The following is a 16,912-nucleotide window of genomic DNA, read 5'->3' as shown; positions in this document are numbered from 1 at the left end:
GGGATATTGGGTGTATAGCCGGTATTCGATCTGTCATACATGGCTGCCTCAATTCACTCAGGCTGATGGTATATCTCTGATACTTTGTTACGTGTTGTCTAAAACAGCAGTGATATCAACATATTGTTCTAAAGGGGGGGACAATATTATGAATAGTCGTGCATGCTTAGGGGAGAAATTGTTCTCTGCTTGGCGTAGTCTTCCAACAATATAACGCAATTACTAGGTGAAAACATTCCAATACATATCGGAAGCCTTGGTTTTCAATACAAACATTAGAAAATGCCAACAAGAGTCAGGAACAAGTCACTCTCAAAAACTAAAAGAAACAACAACAAAAATAAGTAAATAAAATATACATACTTCACATGTATGTGTTAAAACTACACTATATGAGTGGACTATTATTTATGACTCTGTCTCACTTTATTTGTTGAGACGGACCAGCGATTCACGGCTTTTACAACTGGACTGTGTGGATTGGGTGCGTTGTTGTGTGAGTGCGATATGCGAGCTAGCAAGTGTGTGAAAATTATGCCTATTGGAATTTTTATACAGATTTCAGTAAGTAGTGGTGGGTGCTGTCGCTTGGAGCTCCACACAGCACTCCCTGTCAGAAGTACCGTAAACCAACTACACCTACTACTACTAGAATTATAAAGAAAACAACAAATATTTGATCGACATCCACCGCATTTGGGGAGCGTGAGGGTGTGTGTGTGTGCGCATGGGGGCTATGTGAATTTCTTAGGCTGTGTGTGTTTGTTGTTGTGGATCGTTAGCAGATTTACGACTTCATTTGATTTGCTACGTATTCATCGGCTTGGTGGCGGCTGATTCGTCATATGCAGAGGGATCATGACTGGTGCGCGATCATCTTCGTAGCTTGTACATGGCTTGTGTGGTAGTAGTACTAACGAACTTGTTGTTCATCGTGTCGTACAAATTGTTGGTATTCGTGTTAGTGCGCCTTCTTTTCCAGAGGGGAGCAATGTTAATTTGTCATCAAGATCAGTGAAATTAGTTTCCATTGGGATCCGTCGTGCGCGCAACATTTTCAAGCTGAACTGACGGAGAGTGTGTGATTTTAATGAAAATAGCGTAAAGCGAGATTAAATTAATAAAAAAATATGAATTTTATGTGAAATACCGACGGTCTGAATCAATATTGAAAAATACGTTTGAAAAAATTACAAAAAAGTGAAAAAATTAAATGAATTAAATTATCAATTTTTTTTTATCTTTTTTGGCCAACAGTGTTGTGAGCTCTACAAAAAAAAAAAACAACAAAATTTTAATGTGAAAAAGATATTTGTGCAGCTGCTTCTGCTTCTTTATTACAATTCTTTTTTTGTTGGTCTACTATCATGGCAACGGATACAAATTCCGTGGAAACAAACAAAAATACCGGTGAACGTGTCAAACCTGTGGAAACATTGGTTTTGGCAAATATTGCCCTAAAAGCTGAACAGAAACGTTTAAGTGGTGAAAATGTGGTGGGTCGCAAAGAAGATGAAAGAATCACCAGTGCCGTCATGAAAGTTTTAGAAGGATACGATTGGAATTTGGTTCAAGCATCGGCCAAGTATGTGTTTTTCTTCTTGTTGTTGTTGTTTTTATAAATTCCTTTAGCCACAAAAATACTTATAATGGATGGCCATTTTGTGTTAGTATGTGTGTGTGAAAATAAATCGTTAAGTGTTCTGGTTTGAAATGTTGTTTTTTATTACGAAGTATTAGAGTAATGAAAGTGGAAAACAGAATGCGAAAAAATAGCGAAATTGCAAGTTGTTTGTGATTTTAAAAGTGTGTACTTGAATTACAATAATGGACTTTAAATTAGATGTGAAGAATAAAGTACGATTGGAATTGCTGTATTTTAATACCGAGCGGATATAACAATGTATTTAAAGAAACTTTTTAAATAATGTTGACTAATAGGTGTTTAAGTTGTTTCAAAATTTGCTTAAAAACTGTAACAAAGGATAAATATCAAGCTGCTCCAACTATATGTTAACCTACGCATATGTATATACATATATACATACATACATATGTTTCCACAACATTCCCGAAGAGACACGGGTGACTTTTCTCGAATCAATGAGTGCACGCCGATTCATATTGGTTCAATGATATGGAACATGGCAGAAATACTAAGAAAATGTAATCCAGGGTACCTATTCTGTAACTTTTTAACAACTTAACTCATTGTTTATTTGACAACAATTTCATTTGTTTGTTTTGTAGTTGTTACAAAAACAAAAGAAATTTTAACAACTTTTCAATCGATAAAAGTTACAGAATAGGCCTGCAGCATTACACTGAGGGGATATGCCACCGCCGAATATGTTGATGTTCTGTTCAGGGATTGAACAACAGACGGGCTTATCACTGCATCACGTTGACTCCCTACACCAGTTTATATTTTATATGCCAAATTCGAAATGCATCCCAGCGAAAGCGAACGGAAGTCGTGCAATTTGGAGTCCTGATGTTGTATAAAATAAGTAACGATTGCATCCAAGGAAATCGTGGTAGAAACTCTGTTCATTAAATGTGCAAATCGCTCATTTACTCAAAGAGTGACACATCTCAAAAAATCAAGTTTCGAGAAAAACGCGTTTTAAGTTGTCGATTGAAATTTGACTTCTCAACTTGAAAAAGGTTATTATACAACAAAAAAAAAAAAATAATAATAATAACTGGTTGGGCCATCTTTTGCAGCGCTAAATTTCTGTACAAGATCAAGCATGATTTTTTTTAGTGGTTCCTAAACTCAAAAAAAAAAAACTTATTTTATGATTTATACCAAACTCCCAGAAAATAAGCTGTAACTCGTTGACTTTTAGAGATATCAACTTGAAAATTTTGCACAAGTTAAAGTAGAAGTCGTAGCAAAAATAGAAATTGCTAACTCCAAAAACCCATTTTGTGAGTTATGCCACTCTTTGAGTAAATGAGAGATATGATTTCTTGATCCCTACTCATTTCGCTTGTAATTCCTCAAAATAATCTTTTGCTACCCTATACAGTATATACATTAGGGTTATAATTTTTTGACTTTTATTTTCTAAAATGGTTTCCTGTAGTGGGAATGAATGAATGAACTTTTGCCTATTATTGACTAAAATAATGTTTATTCTATTTAAGTATTAAAAAAAGTCATGCACAAACCACTTTGATTTTTTTAAATACTATAAAATTGAAAAAAAAAACTCAAAAAATTATTTCCTGTTGCTCTAATAAATGACCTTTGCCTATTATAATAACTTTTATTTCTTATATTTTAATATTGAGAAAGATCCCGCACAAACCACTTTTAAATGATATGATATGTGATATAAAATTTTATATATGTAACGATATGATGATAAATTTAGTTAGAAACAAAAGGTAATGCTATTTTGTTTATGTATGTTGTGTGGCTTCAAAGCTTATGTCATAATTGCTGTGTATAACACTGTGCAACAAAATTCAATTTTTTTCAAAATGATGGGAAAAATCGAGTAGATTATGAAAGTAGAGCTAAAAATATGAGATACGTGTATCGGCGTTTTAAAAGTTTACGTCGGAAAGTAACCAAAATAGGCGGGGCGAGTTCCGCCCATTTTTAATTTTTTCGAAATATTCGAGTTAAGATATCTTTGAATCCTTGCATTTCAGGTATATAGTGTCTTTGGCAATTTTACAGAAGAGTATGTGGGCAATATTTTTGTTTGTGTTTTGATTTTAACCCTCATGCGGTTCATCAAAAGGGGTCTTTTTTGTCTTTTTTTCAAAAATATTTCAAAAACTCCTTAAAAATGTGATTGTATCAAATCCAAATATTCTACAAAATTGTTCGCCATAAAATTTTACTATAGGTCTCAGAATACACCAAATCTGTAACTCTTGTCTAATCGCCAGGAATCTCTAAAAATGAAAAACACGTTTTAGGGTTAAAGTCGGACTTCATCTGAGTTTATTTAAAATTGTCCCACAAAACATAATTTTAGAGAGATGATGTCAGAGACAAAAATATTCTTCGTCAAATTTCGCTATGGGTCACCAAAGAAATGAAATGTCTATTTACATTTTATAGCATGAAAATATCAGTATCAATTTTGCTGAAAAAACATGAAAATATTTCCCAATTTTTTTGATGAAAAATTTTTCCTTCTTTTTTCGAGTTGATACATGGAAGTAATATAAAACTTGGTTATAGGTTAAAAGTGTCAAAAGATGAAAAATTCTACACAAAATTTCACTATGAGTTTCAAAATAAACCATAAATCTATGTACACTATTTCCTTAAAAAAATTAGATTACAAATTTATATATATTAGGATGAAATTATATGTTTTAATTTTGGACTGTTAATTTTACATAATTCCATACTGGATCAAATTCAAGAAAAATCCTTTACTTTTTGGGCTTTCACATGCACAATTTAATGTGGCCCAAAATACTACAAGGATGGGACTAGGTCCTACTTTGGTGGCATTTACGGAATTAACACTAGCCATGACATAAATAGCTGTATCATGAATGGCCATAACGAACCCAGTTACGATATAGTGATAATACGCAATTTGGGCAGGTCCAATGTGGGTTTTTTATATTCCAAATATATATGCACCACAAAGCATTATGAATGGAACGCAGAACATCTTCTGTATGAATTCACAACGAAAAACCATCAATATAATATTTACAGTATCCAATCACAACGACAATCTGTATGAAAATTGGGAAATATAGCCCTAAAACATATATATCAAAAACAAGTGCTGCTAAGAATGTTATATGCTATGGTTACAGATTTCTTTTATTCAGAGACCCATAATGAAATTTAATTTGAAACATTTCTTTCTTTAACAATATTCCCAAAAAGTAAAGGATTTTTCTTGATTTTGATCCAGTATGGAATTATGTAAAATTAACAGTCCAAAATTAAAACATATAATTTCATCCTAATATATATAAATTTGTAATCTAATTTTTTTAAGGAAATAGTGTACATAGATTTATGGTTTATTTTGAAACTCATAGTGAAATTTTGTGTAGAATGTTTCATCCTTTGAAACTTTTCACCTATAACCAATTTTATATTACTTCCATGTTTCAACTAGAAAAAAGAAGGGAAAATTTTTCATCAAAAAAATTGGGAAATATTTTCATGTTTTTTCAGCAAAATTGATACTGATATTTTCATGCTATAAAATGTAAATAGACATTTCATTTCTTTGGTGACCCATAGTGAAATTTGACGAAGAATATTTTTGTCTCTGACATCATCTCTCTAAAATTATGTTTTGTGCGACAATTTTAAATAAACTCAGATGAAGTCCGACTTTAACCCTAAAACGTGTTTTTCATTTTTAGAGATTCCTGGCGATTAGACAAGAGATACAGATTTGGTGTATTCTGAGAACTATAGTAAAATTTTATGGCAAACAATTTTGTAGAAGTTTTGGATTTGATACATTCACATTTTAAATGAGTTTGTGAAAGATTTTCAAAAAAAGGACAAAAAAGACCCCTTTGATGAACCGCATGAGGGTTAAAATATTTAACAAAAATATTGCCTACATACTCTTCTGTAAAATTGCCAAAGACACTATATACCTGAAATGCAAGGATTCAAAGATATCTTAACTCGAATATTTCGAAAAAATTAAAAATGGGCGGAACTTGCCCCGCCTATTTTGGTTACTTTCCGACGTAAACTTTTAAAACGCCGATACACTTGTCTCATATTTTTAGCTCTACTTTCATAATCTACTCGATTTTCCTCGTCATTTTTTTTGTTGTCGCACAGTGTAATAACAAATAACAAGTAAAAAATTATTTGCGGACAGAGACTTCCCTCAGCCTACGAAATTGAAGATGAAAGTTTCGGACAGATCGAATGTACGAGTATTTAGGGTCTTTTCACAATTTTGTGGCACTTTTTGGACATTTGAACTTGTCGACAAAAATGTGGATTAGGATAAAAGTACAAAAGTGTTGCCGAAGAGGAATTTGAAGGTATAGACCGACATAGTCAATTATCGAAGTTACTTTGGGAATCATATCTTTTCGATAGATATCGCGCACACTAGTCATTTCAGTGGGTCATCGTATAGCTTTTGGACCAGTATGCCAGGAAGCATGGACTTGCCCACGGAAAACATAATATTGCTGTAAACAGGACCACAACGAACAGAATCGGTATACATTTACAAAGAATCTTCGAGCACTTAGACAGACTGCATAGAAGTTTAACTGAATTTGGACAAAATATTAGGAGATCCAAAGTTTGGATCATATAGGTTGAAGTACTTCAAGAGATATCGTGCTTACCATTTTAGTGAATTTTCTTAATAATTGGGGGGAAGTACCGGAAGTTGTAGACCGGTATCGTGCTCTCCAGCCACTACATATGGTACCATAAGGCTTTTTTACACCTTTCGGGATGTTTTCTGAAGAAGTATGGACTTTCCCCTGAAAAAAAATTTTATTGTCGTAATGGACGCAGCGAATGCAAGTTGCTTCAACAAAAATCAAAGTGATTCGAGAGCAGTCTTAAAGTGAACTTATCCGAAATTTTGTGTGGTAGGTACCCGAGGGAGTGAACAAATATAGTCCACATTCCAACCTGATCTATATCTGGTAGATGCATTAGGACCAAATCGGTCACTCCCTTCAAGACTTATTTTTCCGAACATTTTTGAACTTTTGTAAACTAAGTTTGGACAAAATATTACGAAGACCAAATTTTAAACTGAAATTAAGTTTGGACAAAATATTACAAAGGCCAAATTTTTGACCGAATCTGGAGTTATCATGCGCTATAACCACTGCACATGGTGTCAGGAATTTTTTTTGCAACATTCGGGCTATTTTCTGAGGAAGTATGGACTTGCCCCTGATGAAACTTGTACCGTCGTATAGAGGGGAGTGAATGCAAGTTTTTACAACAAAAATCAGAGCGATTCGAGAGCAGGTCGTAAACTGAACTTTTCCGAAATTTGAGTGAGGGAGCTACCCGAAGGAGTGGACCCATTCAGTCCATATAAACCTCATCTAAGCCTTGTAGAAATATCACAATGTGCAAAGTATGGACCAAATCGGTTACTCCCTTCAAGGGTTATCGTGCGCACATATTTTCCGAAATTTTTCGAACTTTTGTGTGGGTCTTCGAACTTAAACTAAGTTTGGACAAAATATTACAAAAGCCAAATTTTGGACAAAATCGGTTGATCCGTTCGTGAGTTATCGTGCGCTCCCGCCAGCCAGACAGACGGACGGACAGGGCTAAATCAACTCCAAATTGTCTGAAATGGATTTTGTGCAAACATACTTGTGATCTAAAACCATTATTTCGATGAGGAACATTTTGCCCGTATGCAAGTGTATATGTATATCTTCGTTAGCATAAATACTGAGGGCATAAAAATTATTGTATCGTTGAAACATCATAATTAGAAATTTTGATTGTTAAATTTCTGAATACATTTTTGCAAGTGAAGTTGCTAGAGTTTAGGTAGTGCCAAAGAAATTCTCGATCAGAGTGTTTCTTTGCGCACGTATCTATGTGAGCTAGCAATTGACACTTGGGTATAAAAAGTTTCTTGTTGAAAAACAAGAAATAAGGGAACTGATGAAGATCTGTGGCGAGATCTGAAACTATAGTATTCCCTGCCTTACCCCCTGGTAAACACCGCCAATTTTTTCCCACTAATAAATTAAAGTTGTTTTAATAAAATATTAAAACAACGACTATGGGATTAAGCCTGACTATTTTGAAAAACAAAAAAGAAAAACATTTTTTGAAATTTCGCTCATTAGCTAATTTTACCATAAAACAATGAAAAACAAGTAAGCCAAGGCTATAGTCGGACGGTGCCGACCATGTGATACCCTACACCTTTCCCACTGGGAATTAGCTTTCCACAAATCAAAATTTCTTTATGGAACAAATTAACTTATTGTAGGAAATAACTTTGTGGATTCTGGTACAGTATCACACCAAGCTTAAATAATAATTGTTCACAAACATCTCAGAAGGGACAAGGGGGACTTCTCTCATATCAATGAGTGAGTGTACCCCGATTCATATTCGCTCAATGATATGGGACACACAGCTTATCTCCGAGTCCGAACGGCGTGCCCTAAGCACCACTTGTAGAGAAGTTTTATGTGGCTGAAATACTCAGAAAATATCGCAAACCTTACTGAAGGAGAAAATCCAATTGGGCAATTAAAAACGTTAGGGCACCATGTAATTTGCAATAATGCAAAAACTGGGAATAGGAAAATGTGGTTCTCTACACAAAACACATTATATTAAGCAGTATATAGCAGACACGTGATTGCAATTTGCATCAGGGGGAAGATCAGTAGTTCTATTTCCATATGTAATCTACTTTCCCGGCATATGCCCTCCAGGAAATAAAATATAGACTAAATATATATTTTTGTATTTTTCATACAAAAGTAATGGTCCATTTCACCCGCTAAATAATATCAGATCATCATCCAAAAGTGTAAGCATCTTCTTCTACCTAAACTTTTACCTCGCGCAAAATTTCGTGATTATTGAGCTATAATTGCGAACTCTAGCGTGTTTATGATAACACTACAAACAAATAATTGGGTATATTATGCTGTAACTCTGTTATCTTATCATGTACACCAACACACTTGAAATCAATAGAAAGGTCAAGAGTTCCTCTTCCAAGTATAGCTTACTTGCCCGGAATGTCTCTTCCAGGAAAAAAGATATAAGCTGTATATTAACAATTTTCACAATTATCACACAAAAGTTGTGGTCCATTTAAACCTCTAAATATTATCTGATCGCCATCTCAAATTACAAGCTTTTTTTTTCATATACTCTTACCTTATTTAAAATTTTGAGGCGATCGGACTATTATTGCGACCTACAGAGCAGCTACAAAATTGGATAAAAATTATGTTTTTGGTCCATTTCACCCGCTAAATATTTCACGAGCATCGCCAAGTAAAATATCGATCTATAATGATGTGAAACCCACCTCCATACCAAATTTCGTGACGATCGGTCCATAATTGCGGCCTGGAGTTTGATTACAATTTATAATGGACAGACGGACACACATCTCAAAATCGCTTTATCTGGCCGAGATATGAAGATTGGTATACCACATTGGGGGTCTCCGACGAATATTTCGCGGTGTTACATGAATTTTTACCAAAACAAACTTATACTCGTAATACCCTTTCCACATAGTGGTGTAGGGTATAATTAACATTGTAAAAAAGTAATTAAATTTTTGTTCACCTTGTTTATAAATTTTGATATTACCATTTTTGTTGCAGCAATTTACCATCTAGCTTGTTTATTGTGATACGTGAATAGTGATGCAACTTTGGTACTTTTTCGGCAAAAAAGGGTTGTATATCATAAGTACTGTGATTTCGATGTGGATTTCGCTGAAATCACGAAATGAGATAATTTTATTTTTTTGCAAAATCATGGTAAATTTTGCTTGATTATGCGTAAAATCACGAAACGATGCCGAATGTAAACCAAACATTATAGTGGCCTCGAAAGCGTATCAGCTATATAATAAAAAATAGAAAAAAATTGCACAATATTAAAGAAGTTATGAGTATTTCTTTGCATATAGTTTTTACAGAATTCGACTTTTTCAGGTCACGATTACTCCAGAATCTTTAGTCAAAATAATCTGAAAATATACTAAAATGTTTTGCTGATGAACAGAATCTATCCAGTAAAAAATAAAGGAAATCAAAAACCACTTTTTGAAAAAGTGTCCGATTTTACTCGGAAATCCCCATATGTATGTAAGAACGCGTTACTCCACCCTGTAAACAAGAGTTCAAATTGTATCATGGACAAGTCTAAATTGATATTGCCACACGTGCGGAAATACATGCCGGCACATTTGTGTAAATTCTTTGGCTTGTGTCTCATACGTGCAAAAATGTTTAATAAATGTTAACCTACATGATTTGGGACATGAAGTTTATTTTGGAATTTATATCATGTATTGTTGCATGGTTACCAAAAATAAACTTCTAAATGTTTAGGTAGCACGTTGTAAATTCACCTGATGTCTTATGTATGTATATAAGATGCATTCAATGCATTATATATTTCAACTCAATACTTAAAATTTTATTAAGTACTCATACCTTATTAAAACTTTAAGTTTGTATTAAAAATTTTCCCAATTAACTGCATAACCAGAAAAAGTTAAAATCCTGTCAGTGTTCAGATTCAGCATATGGTAATCGCTGTTCCTAAGGGAAAAATAATGGTTTCTTTTCACAGAGATTGAAAAGGCCATTTTGCTGGGTTTTATTTCTTATGACTGGGTAGATGATTTTATTCTCCAAATTTTTAATTGACACCAAGCCAGGAGAATTGTGTTGTAATTTGTAAACTTGTCGATCGAATATTTTCACGTTTTTTGTTGTTTTCATTTTGAGGTTATAACTGACCAATGTAAGTACATATATATATATATATATATATATATATATATATATATATATATATATACTTATGTTGAGTCTATCAAAACTATCTTAAATTTACATTTACAACGAAGTTGTTAAGAAAATTTGTGTGCTATTTATTGAGAAAAAAGCTCGCTTAGTCGCGTTTCAATTTGGTTTGTAGACGGTGGTACTAAGACAAAGAAAAATCAATGAATGGTTTGCGGCAGAAAAGAGAAAATGGTAGTACGGGAAAGCAGAGAAAATAGTAGTGAAATAGTGATTTGTGCACATGTATCAAATGTCTCCTAAGCACTATATGTGAGCCTCATTTACAATATGGAAAAGAATTATGAATGAAAACTAAAGAAATTAGGAAAATACAAGCAAGAGGGGGCTATAGTCGGACGGGCCGACCATGTAATGCCCTACACAACTTCTTCTGGGCACTAGTTTTCAACGGAATTTATTTTATGTGATTGCGACACGTTATGTTATTGATATAATTAATTGATCTTTCTGTAAAGCAAAGCCGTTCTTTGGTATTGTTGAAGTTACGAAGTTTTTCGGCAATTCACACACACATGACCCGAACGCAACGAAAGAGCACACAAAAGAGAGTAAATGTTTTGATTTGTTTTTGTTTTGCAGCATGCGTGTATACAACCTTACTAAGTCTAAAGTTGCCAATATTCAGAATTTTGTGTGCCCTCTTCTTGTGTGCCCTGCCTAACGAAATCAAAAGCATCCGCAACGCTTCTACTTTTAAAAAATTGATTCTCCATTTTTATAGTAATTAATTACGTCCTCATTATTAATGTTTGCAATTTTGTCATTGCATTTTTTAATGTTATCATAAAAAAAACTTAATTATTATTTACTACTTAATTCCTCCTTACCTTACCTGTGACCCTCGTTAAGACGAAATATGTCACGCATAATATAATTTTGCACTATACCCGAACAACCGACCTGAGTGCCGAATCACCGAGTGGCCGAACATCAGAAATACGGACATCGCGTGGCCGAACGTCTGCAGCACGGGAGTCAAGAACCAAACCACAGAAACGAACTTTGGATCACCGAGTGGCCGAACACCTACACCCACGACATGAAGCGAGAAACAACCCCACTACGAGCCCCGAATCGCCGAGTGACCGAGCAACAGCAACACGGGCGCCGGAAGGCCGTGTGGCCGAACCATCTCAACGCGCACACTGAATCGCCTACTGCCCGAATACCCACAGCACGAGCATTGGATTGAATATACATATATTCAAACAAACAGCGAAGCATAGCATTTCCGATCATACTAAACAACAAAACATAGAACAGCGAATAACCGAGTTCACGATCATCATCAAATCGTTTACTACCCAGCACCGAAACACCGGGTCCATAGTTATTAAGTCGCCTACCACCGAACAGCGAATCATCCAGTTCCACAGGATCTACGCATTCGAAAGCCAAGTAATTGAGTCTCCGACCATCCGCACATCGCCTACATCCGAACCAAACAACGAGTCCTTGAGCGCCAATCGCCCCATCATCAGCCACTCATCTCGTAAGAAGCTTCCAACCTCCAATACCCAATACAAGTTGCCGATCCCCTCCAGCGTCAATAATCCGTTCTACCTCTGCTAATTAAATACATCTTATCGCATACACCACCAATAGATTGTACATTAGTTTTACATCAATAAACTTCTATTTAAGCCCCCCAGGAAAGGGAGATTGATAGCCTTTCATTCCGTAAGGTTAAGTGGATCCTTATGGCAACCCCGGACACGACTGAGTTTACCCCAGCCAACGACAAAACCACGTTACATACTATTGCTATAATTTGGATCAAATTTATCTGAATATGTCCACAGAATTTAAAATTTGGATATTTTTCCCACAACAGCCAATTCCAACCGCTAAATACTAGCCGATCATTTTTCAAAATTATTTAAAATTTTCTTTGACCAAACCTCTTACTTCGTGCAAAACTTGGTCAGTATTAAAGTATAACTGACAGAAACTAATCGTTTCTATTCAAATGGGAAGCCGACCTCCATACAAAATTTCGTGACGATTAGTATTAAAATATAACTGACAGAAACTAATCGTTTCCATTCAGGTGGGAACCCGACCTCCATACAAAATTTGTTGACGATTGGTCCATAATTGGGCATGGACTTTTCTTGCAATTTTTACTGGACGGATACACATCTCAAAATCGCTTTATCCCGTAGAGATATACATTTTGGTATACCACATGGGAGGCCTATGGCGAATATTTCGAGGTGTTACATGAATTTTCGGAAAAACAAACTTGTAACACACTTTCCACATTGTGGTGAAGGGTATAATCATTAGCACACTTTTTCTGTGTACATACAACATTCAATACTATGCTTTGCCAGGTGACATCACAATGCATCGTTAATGGTGTATATTTTGGCAGTGTGTTTTTCGATTCGGTCATCCTTGTGGCTCAATTTATGTCATTCTGGTTGACATGAATTGCAACTGCTGCTGCTGCAGTTGCATACAAAATATCAGTTTTGTTTGAAATGTAACCAAAATATGATTATCTCTACCTGAGTATGTTCATGAAAATTTGCCTATAGCCTTCTTTTCAACGCCATGCAGATATATACAGTAGAATTCCGTTATTTCATGATACAAGCGACCCACAACGTTTTACGAATTATCGAGGGGTTTTGTTTCATTGGGATTAAAATTCGAAGGATGGTTTTCGATTTTCGAGCTACGAATTATTGCGATTAGGGTGTCCAAAACCGAAACCGGTTAACCGGTTACCCGGTTTTGAGTTACAAAACCGAAACCGGTTTTCGCCAAAAACGTAATTTTCGGTTAACCGAAAAAACCGGTTATTTGTGTCGGTTAACCGGTTTAAAAAAAATAGTAATATTTTTAATATTTCATTACAATTGTATTCTTGAAGGTAAACTAAATTAACTAACACAATGTACGACAAACTTTTAAATGTCAGATAACTTTAAATTTGAAAAATAGTTTGTGTAAAATGTAGAGTTTTGCCAATTTAGTTCACTACGTAGTTCCAATGGTCACACCATTTGTATAAAAAATCTGCGTATACGTTATATCACACGTTAGTTTCTTTGAAGTTACTCATACATGTTGGAACTAATGCAGTGAACTAGGAACTAGAGCTATAGTAGCTACAATTTAAATCGAATGTTTCAATAATTCACGCCGAATTTTCAATAATTTCACGATAATTTGAGATTGGCAAAGCAAGACGAAGAATCCGAACTTAATAAATTCTTTTGGTACACATTTTATATTTGTAAGGCCTTTTACTATACTTAGGACAGAATTCCGGTCTTACTTTTGCTGTCCCCACTTCGAGGTTTATGGGTCGATTCCGTACTGCGAGGCGAGTCATCTCGCGTCGTCTTTCGTCCCTGTGACAAAATTTAAAAAATGCACTACGTAAAGCGATAGAAAATAATCGTCGATAACAAGTTATCGATGATGTAGCGGACCGTTTTTTGTTTTGATTTCAATAAATTAGAAAAAATATCAGAACAAGTTGTACACAAAAGTTATAGTTATCTAAAATGATAAGCTCAGTGGAACTATTTTTTAATGATAGTGAAAAAATGACTTTAAACAAGTAAGAAAAGCGTTAAGTTCGGTCGTGCCGAACTTTTTATACCCTCCACCACAAATTTCAGCCATTTCGGTGGATTAATGTGGCCACAACCTTCAAAATACCAAAATGCGGAAGGTACCGTTCTATGGGGGCTATTTGATGGCGTGGACCTATACCTAAAAATTTCTGCGGGAAAGTTTTATACGCCTAAAGAAGACTAAATATCAAATTTCAGCCATCTCGGTGTGATAATGGGGCTAAAACGTTCAAAATATCGAAAATCGGGAGATATTGTATTATGGGGGGCTATATCAACACGTGGACCTATATAAACATTTTATGGTAGAAATGTTTCTTAGCCTCTGGAAACACAAAATACAAAGTTACAACCGATTCTTCGGTCAAATGGGTCTAATACATTCAAAATATATTCAAATGACGCGTACTTTATAAGGGGCCTTATGTGGGGGCTATACCAAAACGTGGACCTATATAACCCAACTTTGGTAGGAATGTTTTCTGGCCTCTGAAGACACAAAATACCAAATTACAACCAATTCTGCGGTCAAATGGGTCTAATACATTTAAAATATATTAAAATGACGCGTACTTTATATGGGGCCTTATATGGGGGCTATACCAAAACGTGGACCTATATAACCCAACTTTGGTAGGAATATTTTTTGGCCTCTGGAGACACAAAGTACCAAATTACAACCAATTCGGTGGTAAAATGGGCCAAATATCTTAAAAATTCCTTAAAACGACGACGCGTCACGCGTCATTTTGTATGGGGGCTATACGAAAGCGTGGACCTACATAGCCCGCTTTCAATACCAAAAGTCCTACGTAAAAATAACATATTTTCCCAAAATTTCATCAACCTACGTCAATCCGTTCGGACGCTAGAGTGATTTCCACAGACGGACAGACGGACAGACGGACAGACGGACGGACATGGCTATATCGATGTAGAATTGCACGCTGATCAAGAATATATATACTTTGTGGGGTCTACAATGATTATTTCGAGTAGTTACAAACGTAGTGACAAACTTAATATACCCCCATCCTATGGTGGAGGGTATAAAAACCTACAGATCAACAGCAATACAGCCACTCCCTAAAGTGTGTGCTGCTTTAAGGTTTTTTGCAGAAGGAAGCTTTCAAAAATCCCATGGCAATGACTCGGGATGGCTCAAACCACATTGTCAAAGGTATTAGGTGGAGCTCTGGTGTTAATAGAGGAAAAACTGTGTAAAATTTGTATTGTTTCCAAATTAACAGAAGAGGAAAAACGTCAAAATAAAAATTATTTTTATTCAAGAACAAATTTCCCGGTCGTTGTCGGTTGACCGATTCCGCATCTCATCAAAAGTGGCTTTAGTTTCGCTAAAAAGTCTGACTCCACGAGCTACGTTTGGGTGGGCTTCCATTTTTTCAACCAGCATTTCAAATTGCTGACTAGTAGTAATTTTCACCATTATAAGTACTGAAACACCAAAAACCTATATAATATAAAATAAATTCACTTAAAATAAATGAAAATCTTACTTACGTTTCAATTTTTCGTTTTTATTCGTTAGTAAAAATGTACATTACGGCGACAAAATTTGACGGCGTCAGGCGAATATTGCCGTACGGAATCGAAAAATTGCATTTGGCAACGCGACACGACTCGCCTCGCAATACGGAATCGATCCATTATTGTCAAATAACAAGGATATTATGAGATAATTATATAATAACGAAGTCGTTATACTTAATTTACCCCTTGCCGCACATTTTTAATCAAATATATATCAATTATGAGCAAATTTTTACCTATTTAACAAAACCGGTTTAAACCGGTTAACCCGTTTTAAAAATTTTTAAAAACCGAAAACCGGTTTTTGATAATATTGAAAATTTCGGTTAACCGAAAACCGTTTTGTTTGGAAAAACCGGTTTTTTGGACACCGTAATTACGATTTTACTTTACAGTTTAACATCTCTATAGCATGGTTGCTGGGGAAAATTCGCTATTTTCCTGAGAGCTCACATTTTTGTAAAACATTTTTGTCTAAAACAATTCGTTACAGAGAATTATTCGTTATAGAGAAGCTCAACTGTATGTGTATATTTTTTTTGGCTTAATGGATGCAGGCAAAATGACATGGACATACGGGCTTTCAACACTTTTTGATTGTTAAAGGATATGACTTGGACATTTTGGTCTATCTCACAATTGAATGCACTCATCCGATACTGTGTTTGTTTATGTGGAGAATTCAATCGAATTTAAGAAGAACACAAATATGATGCTATGTGTTGTGTGGTCCAATACACAAGATGTCACTTGCACTTTTCGGAAATGATTGTTTTTCTTTGTGTTTTGGTAAAAGATCGTATTTTTGTTAGTGGCAGAGAAATGGGTTAAACTTGAAAAAATAAAACAATTAAGAAAGTATCAGCCAGCTGTGCTGACGGAGATATACCCTCAGCCACTGACAAAAAAAAAAAAAAAAACAACAACAAAACCAAACCGTATATAAAATATATTGATTTTGTATATGAGTTTGCTTTAAAATCTGTAGGTACAGTAATGTGGGGCTACACCAAATCATTGACATAGACCAAACATTTTAAGTAACAAAACTTCTTCCTAAAGGACTCGAAACATTAAAGTACGTTAAACTAAGTTTGGAAGAAAAAGTTTTAGAGTTATCTTGCACAATACCCATTTTAGTATGTGCAGACAGGATTTTGGAACTTTTGGCCTCTAGAACAACCTACTGAAAAAAGAATCAATTTGATGCGAGAGGAGCTCAT

At 34.9% G+C, this 16,912-nt stretch overlaps 1 protein-coding gene across 2 annotated transcripts in view; it reads left to right on the top strand.

The window, feature by feature from the left end:
- Window positions 1–770: 770 nt before the first annotated feature.
- The window catches only part of Sox100B, a 140,249-nt gene continuing 124,107 nt past the window's right edge, over window positions 771–16,912 (top strand). Inside the window, exons 1-2 of one of the 2 annotated variants that reach the window (XM_073964019.1) lie at window positions 1,054–1,155; window positions 1,258–1,585. In XM_073964019.1, coding sequence (XP_073820120.1) covers window positions 1,368–1,585 — 218 coding nt within the window. In that variant the 5' untranslated portion in view covers window positions 1,054–1,155; window positions 1,258–1,367. Of the gene's footprint in view, window positions 1,586–16,912 lie in introns of both variants that reach the window. The other variant, XM_073964018.1, reaches the window with a different exon arrangement.

The sequence above is a fragment of the Musca autumnalis genome, unplaced genomic scaffold (assembly GCF_047663935.1).
Source record: "Musca autumnalis isolate F117 unplaced genomic scaffold, ASM4766393v1 scaffold_1, whole genome shotgun sequence".
NCBI lineage: Eukaryota > Metazoa > Arthropoda > Insecta > Diptera > Muscidae > Musca > Musca autumnalis.
This window is presented reverse-complemented; position numbering and strand designations above follow the sequence as displayed.